At 45.4% G+C, this 18,897-nt stretch overlaps 1 protein-coding gene across 1 annotated transcript in view; it reads right to left on the bottom strand.

The window, feature by feature from the left end:
* LOC144123086 (uncharacterized) overlaps nt 1–17,172 on the bottom strand; it is a gene marked incomplete at its 5' end in the record, with an annotated part of 32,549 nt that extends 15,377 nt beyond the window's left edge. Inside the window, 3 exons of the mRNA XM_077655990.1 lie at nt 12,012–12,199; nt 13,162–13,493; nt 17,070–17,172. Of these exons, the coding sequence (XP_077512116.1) occupies nt 12,012–12,199; nt 13,162–13,493; nt 17,070–17,172 (623 nt within the window). The remainder of the gene's footprint in view (nt 1–12,011; nt 12,200–13,161; nt 13,494–17,069) is intronic.
* Between the last annotated feature and the right edge of the window lie 1,725 nt (nt 17,173–18,897).

Genomic DNA, 18,897 nt, shown 5'->3' with positions numbered 1-18,897 from the left:
TTATATTTTACCTGTTTCCAAATTTGCAATAAGATCTGGCTGTTCATAGATGAGATGTAAATTTTACTTGATGCTTTCTTGGCGCTTCGACGGACGTAGCGAGCTTTAGTTCATGCTTTTTTCAAATTTACGAGGTTTTCCTCTCTTGGGATCTTTCGATAGCTCGCTTCATGGGCAGAGGTCTTGTGGCCCACTGCCTCGAGAGGCAGCATGACCTGCTTTGGAGGTCGTGGAGTAGTGTTAGCTACTCCTACCTGGGGCGCGTATGGCCATGCCGCAGCCTCACTACGTGAGGTCTGGGCAGGTACCAGACGCTGAAGCTTGTGTGTAGATTGAGAAAAAACTTGCCCGCCATTCGGAAACATTGCCTTTCCCAGAGCTTTAAATGAAATGTTTTCGTCTCTTTTAAGTGTTATTATTTCTACTTTCGTCTTCCACAATGGGCGAGACCTGGAGTAGGCTGAGTGTTCGCCTTCATAGTAAGCGCAGCGGAATGCTTCTTCGCTGTTTTCAGATAGGTGTTCTTTTGAAGAGCATTTGGCGCAAGTTTTGCGGCCTCGGCAACTCTGAGAACCATGGCCAAATTTTTGGCAATTAAAACAACGTCTGGGGTTAGGAATGTACGGTCTGACAGCAATCTTTGTGTGCCCAAATTCAATGGATTCAAAGCGTGTGCAGCAAGTGAAAGTAAGTATAATGTGCGTCTTTGGGATTTCATTGTTTCCTTTTCTTATTTTAATTCGTTCAACATTGGTGACGTTTTGATCAACTAAGCTGTCCAGCATTACTTACGGTATTTAGTGGCCTGTGGGGTGTGACAGAGACATGAATGTCCCCATATGACAGAACCTTTGAAGGTTTCAGAACTTGAGCTTTATCACGGATCTCAAGCAAGTCGCAACAAGCTAGTCTGGTGAATTTTTAACCGGGGCCCAAGGCTTGTTTCAAAGATTTTGCGATACGAATAGGGATATTTTCCATGGTTGTTTTTCAGGATCTTCGCTGGGGACCACGTGGTATTTTTGAAAGACTTAATTTGTGTTTGGAGGAATTCCTTGGTTGCATCGGTCCGCCTTCTCTTTAGACGGCGATCATTTCGTGAAGGGGTGGGAGCCATAGAATAGGTATGTTGTTCGGCCGTGGTGCTAGCCGCCCACCACAGAGTCCAACAAGGGGACGGGACAGGAACTGTGCACTGTAGCAAAATGGTGGTTTGAGCTAGTTGGTACATATTCACAATTTCACCAGCGCTGCGACTAGGAACAAGAACAGAGAAGGAAGACAAGGACAAGCGCTTCTCTGTTCTTGTTCCTAGTCGCAGCGCTGGTGAAATTGTGAACTGTGCACCTATACACCTTCTTGGTGGGAACAGCCGAAAAAAACCCGAAACGCAGACACAGAAAGGAACACACAGAACGTAGACGAGGCTGACTGTCAACTAAAATTTTTATTGGGGGGTTTGTTCTCCCGTGGGGTTTGTTCAAGAAGGAAATTTCTTTTCTTGATAGAGAGATGGATGGTGTGCTGACGCACCGCTGTCCTGTTTCCCGTATCGCCAATGCCTCAAGGATCTCACGTGTCAATTTGTCTGCATACCTTATCATGACTTGAACTTCATGCAACTTGGGCTCACACTTGCACACTTGTTTGCCTTTTTTGTTTTCTTTACAATCTCTGCAATGCAGGGCTAGATTGCTGCTTGGGGCACCTGATAGCGATGATGCATGTTCTCTTATTCTATCATTAAGGCACCTTCCCGTCTGTCCTATATATTGTTTTCCACAGGCCAGAGGAATATTATAAACCACACCTTTAACACACTCGCTGAATCTTGTTCGGTGTGCGATCTGGCATTGCTGCTTCTTTTGCCTGTTGACTCGAGCACACATGCTCATTGCCTTGTTCGGTGCAGAGCAAACAACCCGGACCCAGTGCCTCTTGCCAATCTTCATGAGGTTGTGGGTCAATCCATGAACATACGGAACCACAGCTAATTTCTCCCTTTCAATGCCTTCTTCATGTCCACCTTTCCTTTCTTGCACTTCTTTCACTTTCCGCAGCAAGCTTTCAGCTACGCTGCTAAGCATCAGAACGGGATAGTCCGCATTTTTTAGCCTTTCGATCTGCCGCCGAAAACTTGTCTCCATCTGATGCTCACACGATTTCTTCAGAGCTGAAAAGAGCGCGGCACTCGATATTGCCCTTTTCACGGTCTTTGAATGGCTTGATGAAAAAGGGAGAAACTGTTTCTTCGCCCTAGGCTTGTACCTCCAACATAAGTGTCCGGGTTGAAATTCAAGGCGTAAGTCCAGGAATTGCAGCGAATCCTTGGCTGGAAGCTCGTGGGTGAATTTCAACTCTGGGCAGGTTTTGCGAAAGGTCTCCAGTACGCTATCCTTGAGTCGCTCGAAGTCTGTTGAATCCTCTGTTCTGCACAGAACCAAGAAATCATCAACATAACGAAAAATCCGTGTGACGCTATTTTCTTTCACAGATTCTTGTATTCTCTTGTCGCATGCGGCCAGGTACAAGTCACTGAGTAGTGGTGCTACCTTAGAGCCGATGCTGACGCCTCTTTTTTGGACGAACAAGGAATCCCCATGAGCGACGATCGTAGAGCCAAGATAAGCGCGCAGCAGCTCTAGGAACCCCTTCCACCGACACTCCGGCCGAGTTTTGAAATGAAATAACTCCCTGCTCTTCAATGGTTTCTCTAAGTATGGTCATCAGTTTCTTGTGCGGAATTGAATAATACATTTCTTCGATGTCAATCGAGAACCCGTACATTTCGGTCGTTTTGAACCCTTTTATCTCAGACGTTACTTCTTCAGACTTCCAGATTCTAAAAGGATCTTCTACCCTCAACAGAGAAAGTTGCTTGAACAAGTGCTCTGACACCAGCTTCTGCCACGTGTCTGCTTCTGAAACGATGGCGCGGAAGGGGGTACCGATTTTGTGTGTTTTTGCGTTGAAAAACACCGACAAGGTGCAAATCTTCGTAGATTCTACCTTGGAATACAAACGGCTCATATTATTCTGTTCAAGAAGCACCTTGACTCTTCTTTTAGCTTGCTTCAGTTCTTTCTTCTCGACCTTGCGGAAATTTTTGTTGATGGCTTCTAATGCTCTTGTGTTGTAGCTACCGGAATCGAGCACTACAAAGCCGCCCTCTTTATCTGAAAGACATAACTTTAAGTTATTCTTCTTAAGCTCTTTTACGGTCTTTTCAAAACTATGCTTACAATGTCCGCGTTCCTTTGAACGGGCCAAGACGTCGACACCTTCAGCCACAACCCGGCAAACGTCCTCTTCATTCGCTCTTGTTGCGACATGCCTGATAATGGCGAGCTTCTCTACGGCGTGAAGTTTTGGGCGTAAGGCAAATTTAGGACCAAGTTCCAGTACTTCTTTTGAAGAACGTGAAAGCTGCATAGCTCCTATTGTAACTACTAAGTTCTTGCTTGCCATAACATGCTTCTTCCGGCCTTGCATACATATTTTCAAACTCGGTAGGAACCAAACATTCCACATGTGCTCCGTACTAAACCTAGCGTTGGCCAAATGAAAACGATTCGATTTTTCGTCGCAACACCTCACCTTGAGGAAGCCGGTGAATAAGCGGATCTGTCGCCACAACTCAGCTCTGATGATCTTCAAAACTCTCCTTGCGTGTCCTTCGGAGGGCGAAAATTCTCCAAATATTGGCTTCAAATCTTCACAAAGTAAGTTCTTCTTGATGCAACGTGAATAGAAGCGGGCACGACAGGTGAAGAAAGCAATGTGATGGCACAATTGTTGCGGATCCAAAAGATGCGGGTAACACAAAGAAAGGCTCAGAGTGCTAGAGATGAACGTTAGAAGAGTAGAAAACTGAGCTAGTTGGTTCATTCTTGGTGGGAACAGCCGAAAAAAACCCACAACGCAGACACAGAAAGCAACACACAGAACGTAGACGAGGCTGACTGTCAACTAAAATTTTTATTGGAAAATCTGCGCTTTTTGTTTCCTTGTCAAAAAGATCTTGCTTTTATCTCCCGTGGGGTTTGTTCAAGAAGGAAATTTCTTTTCTTGATAGAGAGATGGATGGTGTGCTGACGCACCGCTGTCCTGTTTCCCGTATCGCCAATGCCTCAAGGATCTCACGTGTCAATTTGTCTGCATACCTTATCATGACTTGAACTTCATGCAACTTGGGCTCACACTTGCGCACTTGTTTGCCTTTTTTGTTTTCTTTACAATCTCTGCAATGCAGGGCTAGATTGCTGCTTGGGGCACCTGATAGCGATGATGCATGTTCTCTTATCCTATCATTAAGGCACCTTCCCGTCTGTCCTATATATTGTTTCCACAGGCCAGAGGGATATTATAAACCACACCTTTAACACACTCGCTGAATCTTGTTCGGTGTGCGATCTGGCATTGCTGCTTCTTTTGCCTGTTGACTCGAGCACACATGCTCATTGCCTTGTTCGGTGCAGAGCAAACAACCCGGACCCCGTGCCTCTTGCCAATCTTCATGAGGTTGTGGGTCAATCCATGAACATACGGAACCACAGCTAATTTCTCCCTTTCAATGCCTTCTTCATGTCCACCTTTCCTTTCTTGAACTCCTTTCACTTTCCGCAGCAAGCTTTCAGCTACGCTGCTAAGCATCAGAACGGGATAGTCCGCATTTTTTAGCCTTTCGATCTGCCGCCGAAAACTTGTCTCCATCTGATGCTCACACGATTTCTTCAGAGCTGAAAAGAGCGCGGCACTCGATATTGCCCTTTTCACGGTCTTTGAATGGCTTGATGAAAAAGGGAGAAACTGTTTCTTCGCCCTAGGCTCGTACCTCCAACATAAGTGTCCGGGTTGGAATTCAAGGCGTAAGTCCAGGAATTGCAGCGAATCCTTGGCTGGAAGCTCGTGGGTGAATTTCAACTCTGGGCAGGTTTTGCGAAAGGTCTCCAGTACGCTATCCTTGAGTCGCTCAAAGTCTGTTGAATCCTCTGTTCTGCACAGAACCAAGAAATCATCAACATAACGAAAAATCCGTGTGACGCTATTTTCTTTCACAGATTCTTGTATTCTCTTGTCGCATGCGGCCAGGTACAAGTCACTGAGTAGTGGTGCTACCTTAGAGCCGATGCTGACGCCTCTTTTTTGGACGAACAAGGAATCCCCATGAGCGACGATCGTAGAGCCAAGATAAGCGCGCAGCAGCTCTAGGAACCCTTCCACCGACACTCCGGCCGAGTTTTGAAATGAAATACCTCCCTGCTCTTCAATGGTTTCTCTAAGTATGGTCATCAGTTTCTTGTGCGGAATTGAATAATACATTTCTTCGATGTCAATCGAGAACCCGTACATTTCGGTCGTTTTGAACCCTTTTATCTCAGACGTTACTTCTTCAGACTTCCAGATTCTAAAAGGATCTTCTACCCTCAACAGGGAAAGTTGCTTGAACAAGTACTCTGACACCAGCTTCTGCCACGTGTCTGCTTCTGAAACGATGGCGCGGAAGGCGGTACCGATTTTGTGTGTTTTTGCGTTGAAAAACACCGACAAGGTGCAAATCTTGGTAGATTCGACCTTGGAATACAAACGGCTCATATTATTTTGTTCAAGAAGCACCTTGACTCTTCTTTCAGCTTGCTTCAGTTCTTTCTTCTCGATCTTGCGGAAATGTGAACAAATATTTCTCAACCCTGGGTAATTTCACCACACAAGATTACCCATTGAAGCCTGGAAAAAAAGAAAAAAACCAGAAGTGAACAGAAGACAGGAGAGTTGTAAGAAAGAAGATAGGAAAGTGAAAGATGGAGAGGAGGAGACGAAATGGCGTCTGCCAATTTCCCACGGTCGGGCCAGTCCAGAGGTGGCGTCTACAGGTAGCTGGGGCCAAAGTGATACTTTGCCTCCGCCGAGGGACCTTAATGGTACAAACGCTCGGCATCCGCCCAACCACCCGAACACGGCGATGCCACGCACGGCTAAGCGCGAGTGTTCGGGTCGGTGCATGAGTACAAATGAAGATATATTAGCAATCTCTGCCAATAAAGCCTGTTACAAGTAAAGCGCTTGTCCTGTTCCCTCACTACATCCGTGTTAGCCTTTTGAGCTACTCTGTCTTTCGTCAATATGCACCAACACGCCCAATTACAAGTGCTTCTTAGTTTGGAAAAGAATTGCTCCACACCATCGATATCTGGAAGTCTTGTGAACTCACTTTTTTGTTGGCGAAAATGGTCATCCGCCGCTACCAGTTGATACATTCCTGCGAATTAGTGCGCAATTGGGGGTGTATTCTGTGAGTTCATGATATAAGATGTGAGACGTGTTTCTGTCACAGGTACAAAATCTAGCTTCATGCCTATAAGTGTGCTTTGCAAGAAGTTGAGATTGTCAAGACGCTCCTGGCCTTTATGTTCGCAAGTTTTATGTGGGTTTCTGTCGAGACGGCATGGGCGTAGTGCAATTTCTTCAATTTGGCTAGTTTTTGGCGGGCTCACTACTCTAGATTTGGTCTCCACTCGCCTCACACGTGCTGTTCTTGATCTCAGCAGAAAATATCACCGTTTACGCGCAATTTATCGAAAACGATGAGAGGCGGAACTACGAGCAAGGCGAAGTACAGTGCTCCACCAAGACATTGCGCACAATATGCGCGCCTTTATGTAATAAGACTGAGGTTAGAGCAATGATTCATAGTTACAGATCACGGTATTGGCATGAAGGGGATGAAGCAATGGAACGTACAGGAACAAAGATGACAGAAAATTGAAAAAAAAAAACAAAGAAATGTTGCACATAATTTATCAAAGGAGCATAGACTGGTCACCGCATATATTTTACTTCGACAGAGAAAGTGAGAAAGGGTAGAGAAGAAAGTTCCTAGTTGCACGTCGAGAGGTCCAGACGGTACTCCGATCCTGTTAATAAAGAAACTGGGACCAAAATCCATGCAAACGTTGAGAGAGGTAGTGAACAAAACGATAATGGATGGTAAATCACCAAGGGATGGCAAGTAAGCTGAATGAACATGATATATAAGGGAAAGAGGGACAAAGCTGACAAAAGCAACTACCGTCCCATAACACTGACATCTGTGGTTTACAGGGTGGTGATGAAGATGATGAACAGACTGCAGGCTTGGTGGAGAACGAGGTGGTGCTAGGGGAGATACAAAATGGGTTCTCGAAACAGGAGAGGTTGGAGGACAATCTGTTTTCATTGACGCAGTGTATAGAGATTGCTGAAAAAGAACACAGGCCCCTATGGCTAGCTTTTTTGAATATCAAGCAAGCCTACGAAAGCGTTATTCAGGAGAATACTTTGACATACTGGGCACATTGCATGTGGAAGGATGAGTAATTAATCTTTTAATCTATAAAAATAATCAAGCGCTTATAGATTGGGAAGAAAATGTATCAGAGCCGATAGAGATGCAGCCGGGGCTTAGGCAAGGATTTTCTCTGTCTCCTTTGTTGTTCATGTTGTACCTTTGTTGCTCATGTTAGACCAAGCTAGAGGGGAGCGGACTAGGCTTCAGCCTTTCTTTTTCAAGCAAGGAGAATGGATTAGACAGGCATTACCGGGACTAATATACGCCGATGATAAAGTGCTAATGGCTGACAACAAGGAAGATTTACACAAGTTGATATACATATGTGGAACAGAGGGAGGTAGATTAGGTTTCAAGTTTAGGAAGGAAAATTCTGCAGTCATGATATTTAATGATTAGGTCGGCGAGCATAGAATACAGGAGATCAAGCTAGGGGTAGTGGTAAGTAGAGGAATCTTTGGGTGTGTATAAATAACGGGGTTGAGTATCTGAGAGAGCATGAAAAATATTTAATGAATAATGCTAGTAGGAATGCAGCTGCCATTAAAAATTCGGCATTATGGAATTACTATAAGTACGAAGTGGAAAGAGGGGTATGGAAAGGGGTGATGGCTCCTGTAGTCTGACTTTCGGCACTGCGGTGCTGTGCATGAGTTCAGATGTTTAAGCAAGGTCAGAAATTAAACAACGTGGGGTAAGGAGGCTTGCTTTGGGATAACATGGGATAATCTTACAAACTCGGCGGGCGTGCCCCGAGGAAGGGTCCAAGGCGCCGAAGAGCCTCTGGATTTAAAGCGGCACTGTAAGAGCTGCGACACTATAAACTGTTTTCGTTATCTGGAGAGTGAGTTAGTGAGTGAATAAACTTTATTGATCTAATAAAGGAGTCTTGCTGCTTGCACGAAGATTGCCGATGTCTTCCCGGCTGAGCGTGGTTGGCGCCCCTAGTCCAAGGCACCACTGTCCCTGGCCATCCGGCATGCGTGGCTCAATAGGTCTCTTTGGACCTTGAGCTGGCTGCTGGTTAGCCGGTCCACCCACTGCTCCGCATTTGGCTCTTTGTTACCTCGGAAAGCTACATTGTGTATGCATTCCCATGTGAAAGGATACTGCGTGTGGGTTGCCCCGCACCGCGGACATGTATCCCTATACTGCTCCGGATACATCTTATGTAGAATGTGAAGGTTGTGGAAGGCTCCTGTTTGGAGTATTCTCCAACATGTCGCTTCATATTGTGTTAGCAGAGGATGTGGCTGGGGATATTTGCGTCTTCTGCCTTCGATGCGGTTGAGGTTCGCTGCGTACGTGAGCTGTACCGTTATCTCCTGGCCGTCCGAGGCGTTTGACGCACCAGTTCGGATAGTAAGCTAGCGAGCTAGCTTGTCCGCCTTCAGATTGCCTTCGACTCCGGCGTGTCCCGGTACCCAGTACATCCTATGTTGGATCTTTTCGTTGGTTCGCTGCGTTTTCAAGAGAATGCTTAGTGGTTTCTTGTTGATTCTTCCTACCATGTAGCGTCTGCACGCTTCTTGGGAATCTGTTATGATCGTGAGAGATTTGTTGGTGCGATAAGCCTCGGCTGCCGTTAGAGCTACGGCGATCTCCTCTGCCTCAGTTATCGTCCCATCTCTCGTGGATGCGTCGCTGATGAGGCCACACTCCTTTGTTGTGACAACCGATACCGTTTTCTTGATGCTTTGGCTACGAGTCCATGGGTACAGAGTGGCGTCAGTGTAGACCACCTGATACTGTGTGGCTATCTTCGACTCTACATATTCAGCCCTTGCCTGTTTTCTGGCAGCGTGTAGATTTGGATCCATATTCCTGGGTATAGGGCTCACCTGGTAGGTTCGACATATTTCGTCTGGGTTGTTTGCCGATCTATCCTCTATGTCCAGGACCCCCTTATAGTTCAGCCTTCTTAGGAGGGCCCTCCCTGTTGCCGAGTTCCTTAGCCTTTGTATCTGTGACATGACTTGTGCCCTGCTTAACTTGTCTAACGTGTTGTGCAGCCTCAGTTCTGCCAGCTTTTCGTTCGACGTTTTTCTGGGTAAGCCCAAAACAGTCTTGTAGGCTCCTTTGATTAGGACCGCTGCCTGATTTTCTCCACTTTTCAGCATGCTGTGATATGGAAGTGAGTAAGTTATTCTGCTGATGACTAGGCTGTTCGCCAGCTTTAGCGTGTCGCCTTCCTTCATGCCGTATCTTCTGGGTGATACTCTGGTTATTATACGGCAAACTTGTTCCGTTGATTTTTAAGGAGGCCAATCTTGTGGTTGCATTTGCCGTTGCTCTGTAGCCACATGCCTAAAACTCGAATGATCTCCCTTTCCGGGATGATCTTGCCCTCGAGCTTTATCTCTATTCTTGCATTCGTCGGCTTCTTTCCTATCCTAAGGATTTCCGATTTTTCAGTTGAGCAGGCTAAACCCCTTTTCTTGATATATTGCGCAACACAAGTCGCTGCTTTTTCCATTTATTGTTCCATCTGCCCCAGAGATTTCTGGTCAGACCATACAGTTATGTCGTCCGCATATATGGCATGTCTTATGCCTGGGATGCTTTCCAATTTTCTTGCCAGGCCAATCATGGTGAGGTTGAAAAGGATTAGCGATATGACCGAGCCCTGCGGCGTGCCTTTGTTTGGAGTGTCTATGGTCTCGCTTCTTATATCTCCCAAGCCCACTGTGGCCGTTCTTCCTGTCAAGAAAGATCTTACGTAGTCATGGACTCTCTTCCCACAGTTGGTTATGTTGATGCCTTCCATTATAGGCGCTTGGCTGACATTGTCGAAAGCCCCTTTGATGTCAAGTGCCATAATTAGATTTTCTTGTTGCGGGGCGTTGGCAATGACCTCGTGTTTGAATTGTAGCAGGATGTCCTGCGTTGACAGTTTTGCCCTGAACCCAAACATGCTATGAGCATACAGCTCGTTATCCTCTAGATAGTTTTGATTTTTTTTTGGTCACAATTCTTTCGTACAGCTTGCCAAGGCAAGATGTGAGTGAGATGGGCCTCAGGTTCTCTATGTGTAATTTCTTCCCAGGCTTAGGAATCATTACAACCATAGAGTGCTTCCATTCCTTGGGCACCAGTCCTGACTCCCATTGCTTGTTTAGGTAGGTAGTGAGCTGCTCGATTGCCTCATCACCAGGTTGCGGATTAGAGAGTTCTTAACGTTGTCTTCTCCAGCTGCCATGTTTCTTTTGATGGACCTAATTGCAGCGCAGACCTCTTCTATGGTTATTGGCCTGTCTAGTTCCGGGTTTTCTCTGCCCTTATAGCTCTCTTGATAGTCCGCGGGTTTGTCTTGACCATAGCACTTGGTGCTGACTGCTTTAAGCAGGTCTTCATCTGTTCCTTCGTGCTGGTGGACAAGCCGGTGAATGGCGTTGCTGCATTCCGTCTTTGTTTTGGTGGGATCCATTAGGCTCTTTAGAATCCTCCCCGTTTGAGCCGTGCTCAACGTGCTGTTAAACAAAATTCTTTGCTAAGGCGAAAACAAAAAAAAAAACGAAACCGGGATTATCGAGGCTAAAGTAGATGAAGCGCACAAAAACACAGCCCACAGGAAAAGAAAGACATGACACAGGCGCTTGTCTCGTGTCTTTCTTTTCCTGTGTGCTGTGTTTTTGTGCGCTTCATCTACTCAAACTATGAACCAACTTGCCCAAGAACGTGTTCTACTGAAATATCGATGCTAACTTTATCTCCAAAAGGAGTGACATCTATGTGAGCTCGCCTTCGTTAACTCTATCAAGGAAAGATCGAATTTTAGATCGGCACATTCCACCTTTGTTATCTCTATCAAGGAAAGAGATCGAATTCTTATATCGGCACATCCGGGCGTTCCATCGGTCCGTATCACACGTGGCCATGTTGATACTGTCTTCCCCTTGCGCACAATGTTTTTGCGTTTGTAACTTGACTGTCATGTTGACAGCCTTTATAAGCATCCCGTTTGCACAAAATAAAGTCTGTTGGAAGTCATGCGCTTAGTGTGTGCGTCTTTGTGCCTCTTCTTGTCCTGTCGTCTTCGTTCAGTTTTGTTGGCAATCACTATCAACCGACTAGCCCAACAAAATTCTTAAGATCTAAAGGGTTCAGATTTTTCTGTGCAAACATCGCTATCCCATTCACTACCCATAGGGGTTACCAATGCGTTCTCAAAAATTTCCTTCTTTGAATCACATTAATTATTGCGATCCCAGTACAGCGCTGCAGTGCTGAACCATGCCACAATTTGGAGAGCCCTTGCTCCCTAGCTCGCATAGCGTTTAGAGCCCATATGCTCTGAAGTTATACATTTGCGAAGGGATAAATCCGACAGTCGCTAACGACGCGGCGGTACACACCAGTGAGGCCTACGTTATGTGAACTCGCAAATGTAACTTGCACAGGTCTGTACACCAGATAGAGTCTCGATCCTTTAGATTAATCACTGTCGCTCCTCAAGGGGGAGGTCCTTAATGCCCCTCGCGCTCTATGCAAACGACTACCGCCCTTTCGGTCGAATGCCTGTAACCCAATAGGAGCCTAAAAACACCTCCATCACACAGGCGGGCGACGACTGTAAACTCGTCTGCCGTCAGTTTCCAGAAAGAGTGCACTTTATGTCAACCCGAGCAATCTTTTGCCCCGGCTGTAACCAGCTGGCCGTTCAGGGTTGAACCATGACGCATACCTGTATAGTTCGCAGGGCTTAAAAGCTTGTTTCTCGAGTTCCATGAGCACAATGGCACCCTGCACAGCGGCTGTGACCCTGTTTGCGGGAATTCCCCGCAGTTGGGCGAACAGGCTCAGGTGTTCAAAGGCGGTGAGTTTCTCCAGCAGGCCGTTAGACTGGGGGCAGTAGCCGATGAATGACTGCCACTGTGGATTGAAAGCCATACATTAATAGCTTCGCATATCCGGCAAAAGTCAGATATTAAATCATAAAGAAGCCAAAAGAAAAAGATGCGTCCTTCTCTGCTGGTCTTTTTTTTTTGATCACACAACATCTGGGCCATCAAGCTAGCTTCTTCAATACTAGCAGAGACAAAAGGAACGCCGCTGCTCAGGGCAGCGCTACGACATCGAAGAATTACGGTAACATTGGGGTCAGTAAAGAAACCGTACCGGTGACGTAGTGGTTTGTGCATCCGCATCGCATGTGGGAGATGCGGGGTTCAATCCCCAGTGCCCACGGGCAAAAACCAGTCAAACAACGGGTACATGCTTTCCAGTGGCCTAGTGCTCGGCTTCTTTAGATTGAAAGGCATAGAAAATGGGTCTTTAATCCCACCTTGAGAGGACGAAAATATCTTGGCACAGGGCGCTGTTTGATCCCAGATTCTTTTGCGCCATAAAAATTCACAGTCAGCATCAGTAACGTTAGTGAATGGGAGCTTAAATGAATATGGCTCCGGAAATGCTTCTTTGAGCATATCCTTAGCGTAAAATAATAATAATAATAATAATAATTGGTTTTGGTGGAAAGGAAATAGCGCAGTATCTGTCTCATATATCATTGGACACCTGAACCGCGCCGTAAGGGAAGGGACAAAGGAGGGAGTGAAAGAAGAAAGGAAGAATTAGGTGCCATAGTAGAGGGCTCCGGAATAATTTCGACCACCTGGGGATCTTTAACGGGCACTGACATCGCACAGCACACGGGCGCCTTAGCGTTTTTCCTCCATAAAAATGCAGCCGCCGCGGTCGGGTTCGAACCCGGGACGCGTAAAAACAAGAAAACGAAATTTGGTTGAATGATGTCTGACTTCAAAAGCCAAAACCATTTTTTTCACGAGCCATACTTGTGTCTATGAAAGTCACTGAAGAACAAGAACTCGAACCTTCCTGGGCGATGCCTCGAGGTTGACGTCGGGCATGAAAGCGTTCCCGGCACTGGGCTCCAGCAGGCCGGTGAGCATTTGAAAAGTGGTACTCTTTCCCGCTCCGTTCACGCCAAGCAGTCCGAAGCACTCGGCGCGACGCAGTACCAGGCTGATGCCGCGGACAGCCTTTACTTCGCCGAACGACTTGTGCAGATCGCATACCACGAGGGTGTAGCCCTCGCCCTCTAACTCTGCCGCCGCGCCGCGCTCGGCGAACCGCTTGGCGAGGTCCTTCTCGGCCCGCACGTCCTCGTCCAAAACACCGTCCTGTTCAGTTGGCTTGCCGGCACCTGGGATGTGACAGTGCGGAGTTACAGGAATTCCCGTGAGGTACTCGCGAGCTCGTTCTTATACTGGTTCTTACCCTGCACTTCGATATCCAAGGATTTTTCTGTTCCAGTAACCTTCAGCGATTTGCCGAAAATAATAGCTTCACGAAGCCTGGGTTATGACACTGAAAAGCTAACTATTTATGTTCTCGCCAAAGTTGTATTTGCATGTAAGTTGAACACACTGCAAGCCCCGATTCATACCCTACCCAAATGAAAAAAACAGGCCACGACTTGTCGCTTACACTTAGGCCGCGGAAAAACCAGAGCAATTCAATAATTTGAACGAAAACATATTCGACGAAGTCCGTCTGGTCTGGTTGGGCTCTTGAGATAGTTGAGAGAAAACTGACGCCAGCCAATATTTTTAACTTTACCCAACGTTTCGGGACCAACTCGGTTCCTTCTTCAAGGGTTGGTCCCGAAACGTTGGTTAAACAAATTGGTTGGCGTCAGTTCTATCTCAACTATTTTAATACTGAATCCACCATGCTATACATGTGGCATCATTCATAGGTGGCGACAGCCGGCCACTGAGACTATGGACGCTCCAAAAAACGCCGCCATCTGCGAATTCGCTGCAGCAAACACGCTCAGCAGCCGACGATGCGGTTAAATCTATGAACCTGCCGACCAACATGCATCTTTAAGAAAGCAGGAGAGTGTTTCGACGAGCAACTGATTAGCTGCGCGTCGAAAACAAGCATTCACAATAGGATCACCTTTTTTTCGAAGCTAGCCATGCATATGATATTGGTTGGCGGCTGCAAGATTATTTCCGAGACCTGATAACTGAAGATAAATGTCGCCGACCCAAGCGACCCTGCCGAGTTTGGTGGCAGCATATTATCACTAAGATTAGGTTTAACATAATTTAATCAACCTCAGAATTCAGTCAACCAAAGGGGACCTTAACAGCGCCGGCTGAAATCAGGTGATTGAGGAATGAGCGGAATAAAACCAACCTGTAAATGAAGCCTTTTATACTACAGCAAGGCGTATGACTCAGTCGAAACCTCAGCAGTGATGCAGAAATTGCGTAACTAGGGTGTAGGAAAGGCACATGTATCACTTCTGGAAGATATTTATGGTGATTGCATTATGCGACGAAAATCCTTCATAGGGAGAAGGATAAATTATCGATCACGAAGGGTGTCAGGATAGGAGACACACTAACTCCGGTACTATTCACCCCCGTTTACAGGATGTATTCATGCATTGGAATTGTTCCGGAATAGAAGTTGATGAATTATACCTTAATAATCTCCTATTTGCCCATGAAAATTCGTGCCCATGAAAGGGTACCGCCTTTCGAACTTGTAGAATTTACTGAATAAACATGACCTTTTTTTTACTCGAAGGAACATTGAAAGATGACATGGGGATAGTTTTATCCGCGACAGAACCTGTTTCTTCTTGATATGCGTTTTTCATTTTTAAGCTTTTTTGCTCGCGTTATTGATATAATATGTTTCTGCAAGGATGCATCAATGGTGATTTTTTCCCTCTTTTTTCTTTCTTCACTACCCGTATTTTGTTATTTAATAGGTGCCTTTTTATTGTTGTATTTTCTTATTTTCTGAGTGCGAATGTTTGACACCTGTTCCCAGCTTTTAACTTTCACTTTGTGTCTGATTATTTTGCTCTTTCTAGGAAGAAAATCGCCCCTGTGTTTTTTTTTGTTGCTTCTCCCGCACAGTGTGTGGCATCGCTTTATCTTCTAACTACCAAATTTATGCGCACGTTTCGTGCAAACGTTGTCGTCGTTGTTCTGTGACGGTTGAACATATGATCGCGATGTGTCGTCACGGGAGAGGACTTTTTCCCGCCCTAGAAGTAGTTAGCTGATGATGATTCCAATTATCTATAGATTGCGCACTTACTATATCCGATAAGCGTCCGTTTGTACATAGCTCTGGCAGGTCGGCAAACACCAAGGAACCGGACAGCAGCAGTGAGTTCAAGCAAAAATTAAGGTTACATACACTTGAGCTCCGCCTTAAGCGCATGACGCGGTCACGTTAGTGGCAATTTGCTACATTCGCAATTAGTAGTTCTTTCTATTTGGATAATCTCAATAACACACTTGAACGGGAACACTATGCCGAGTAATAAACCACGTGAAATTGCCTCAGTGGCCTAGATGTAGCGTGTCTGACTCGTGACCTAAGGGTCATCGGTTCAATTCTAATTATCCCTAATTTCTGGTCATTGTGATCAATCTATTTTGCATCGCTACATGTCATGTGGACTCCTGATTCATGCTGCGACCTGATAATCACAATTCAACTAGACGTCCAGTAATTACTAAACGCTTCACTTCACAACCCGCTCAACCAATGCCGATTGTCTCGACTCCGCTAGACGGGAGATATCGCGTGAAACCTGAACTGGCGGCTGCAGCAACCACGCTACTGCTGTCATCTCCGGCGTGGAAACGACTCCTCCTCAACGGCATCTAAGAATGGAGGCCCTTTTAGGGAGAATGGCTGCATAACAGGGTAACGGCCCTCGGGCAGCGCTGACCAACAAATTATCCGGTTTTTCCGCACTAAAAACAAGGTAATTGGTTGAGATTAGCGCGCCATGTAACGCAATAAGTAATTACATTTAGCCAATCAATAAACTAAGTTGAACTGGAGCGAAACTTCCTATGTAACCGTGACAACTTCTGCCAAAGCATACTGCCCGGTACTAGGCATAGAGTACATTCAAATCTTAGACTAAAAACCTGGTTCCTACAATGATCCTAGAAGTTGTGATAATACTGTTTTGTGAGCGTGCGTGATCTCTGCTGTGTTCTGCATGCTCGGCTTTTTGTTGCGTTTGAAGCGCCAATGAGAGATGCGTGTCACTAATGCAAAGTCAGTCCGCTGGATTGTGGAAGCTAAGCAGACGCAACGCAGTAGAATGCTATCGGTAGTGTGGGAAGTTATTCTCTGTTCTTGATGCCCAGATAGCTGCAGAACGCAAATTGCGTCTGCGTTTCAAGCGGTTCAGTTGGTTTCGTTTATGGTTTATGGGGATTTAGCGTCCCAAAGCCACTCAGGCTATGAGAGACCCCGTAGTGAAGGGCTCCGGAAATTTCTACCGCCTGGGTTTATTTAACGTGCACTGACATCTCACTGTACATGGGCCTCTAGAATTTCGCCTCCATCGAAATTCGACCGCCGCGGCCGGGATCGAACCCGCTTTTTTCGGGCCGGCAGCCGAGCGCCTTAACCACTCAGCCTCCGCGACGGCTCAAGCGGTTCAGTTATTTCTGGCGCTAAATTTTGCAATACATATTTGTAGAAATTGGTGAAAGTTACCACTTCAGACACGGTTGTTGCGTTTACTGGGTTGTTTGTAACTCCTGACGGTGATAGGAATTAAATCTCTGCCTAAGCACAGTTGTCATAAAATTTTCATTGTCCAACAATAAATGAAAACAATTACATATGCAGTGAGAACTAGCAGGCTGGAATTCCTTAGGGGCGACTGCAAATTAAATTTTGAGACAAAATCAAGGGCGATACAAAGACAAGGAAGACAAACCTCCAGTAGTGATTGTATTCAGTCTGGAGGCGTATCCGGAGTGGAGGAGGCTGAGGAGGATGAAGAGCGACACTCCCTGGCAAACAAAGTACAGCACGTCTGTCAGTACGCCGTCCACAGATAGCGAAAAGGGACCCGGAATGTGCAGTTCCGCACGCGGGTTGTCAGCGAGCCCTGTGAACGAAGCAAAGAATTTAATTTGCGTTTCTAAAATTCCTTCAAGTTTTTTACATTTATAAGTTCTCACAGCCACATACATTTTGCATGCCTTTAAAGAATGCATCTGCGTTAGCAGTAAGGTTAATTTTCGGTACTATTTAGGTACAAATGATCCGACGAAGCTTGAAGAAAATCGCATGCTTGATAAAACTAAGGCATCCTTTTAAATTTTAGTAGACGAGCTCCGCAATTCGCGGGCCACAAGAAAAAAGGGACCCGTATATTGAGCATTGGGGACTTATATTTATTTGTATCATATATTTTTCTCCTTACTTAATGAATTATCTTTACAAGGTAAAATTGTCTCTCATAATCTCGAGTAATCAGCACCACAAATAAAAAAAATTACCTATGCTCTTTGGTTACTGTGGCTGTTGGCTTCTGTCACATACGCACACACACACACGCGCACGCGCATACACACGTACACACACACACGCACGCACGCACGCGCACACAGATATACACACAAGCGCGCACCCACACTTATCGCAGAAGACAACAGCCCCAAAACAAAGCACAGGGGATTTTTTTCTTTTATTTTTGGTGCTGATCAAAGGATAATAATGAATATTTTGTCACTTAAAGATAATTGATTAGAAAAGCAGAAAAGATGCTTCCCATTAAAAGTGCGTGGAACAAACCGTAAAACTCGCAAACCCTGGATAACTTCTGAGTTACACCATGAAATTAAACTGGAAGAAAAGCTCTACAGGATCTTTTTTAACACGCGTTCTGCAGATGACTTACGTAAGTTTAAGAAATACAGGAATAAGTTAACAAAAAAGCTACGTCTGGCACGCACAGAATACCACGCGACATTTCCCGAAGTTGAAAATGGTCGCCACGATTTGCTGTTGTCAAGATTAAATTGCTTACAAAGGCGCGAGCAACCGCACACTGCCCCACGGACATTAAGGCTTGATGATAAAGATATATCGGGGATAGAGCTAGCAGATGCATTTAAAAAATTTTTCACAACCCTCTTTCATACCAACCCATCCAATGATTGCAATAGCTACATTAGTTCCTAGGATAATAATAAAATATTGTGAACCCGGTTACGGCAGAAGTATATCATTCGTACAGAACCTTAATAACAGCCATGCCTGTGACATTGATGGCATTCAAATATGGCCTGTGAAGCATGTTGTAGCAGTTATTTTCCCTGTTCTTGCGAATATATTTAATTTATGTTTTACTACCGGTATATTTCGTGAAAAAATACAAATAGCCAAAGAAACGGTTCTGTATAAGAAAAGTGACCGCAGCGATTTAGGAAATTATAGACCAGTATCTATACTCCCTATTTTTTCGAAGGCTCTTGAAAAAGTGCTACATACAAGGTTGTCTCATTTCATTTACAAGCATAACCTTTTATCACCAAATCAATTTGGATTTTAAAAATAAATCAACCGAATTAGCGCTACTCGAGCAAAAGTAATATATACTTACACAGTTCGAAAAGAAGGCCATCGTTATGGGTGTCTTCTTAAACTTTTCAAAGGCAATTGATCTAGTGAACCACTGTATACTCTTAAAAAACTTAGTGTTATGGTATTCGAGGACAGACCCAGGTGCTTCTGAAATCACATCTATCGCACAGAAA

The sequence above is a fragment of the Amblyomma americanum genome, chromosome 3, assembly GCF_052857255.1.
Source record: "Amblyomma americanum isolate KBUSLIRL-KWMA chromosome 3, ASM5285725v1, whole genome shotgun sequence".
NCBI classification, from domain to species: Eukaryota; Metazoa; Arthropoda; class Arachnida; order Ixodida; family Ixodidae; genus Amblyomma; species Amblyomma americanum.
The sequence above is the reverse complement of the archived record's forward strand: the minus strand, read 5'-3'. Positions and strand labels throughout refer to the sequence as shown.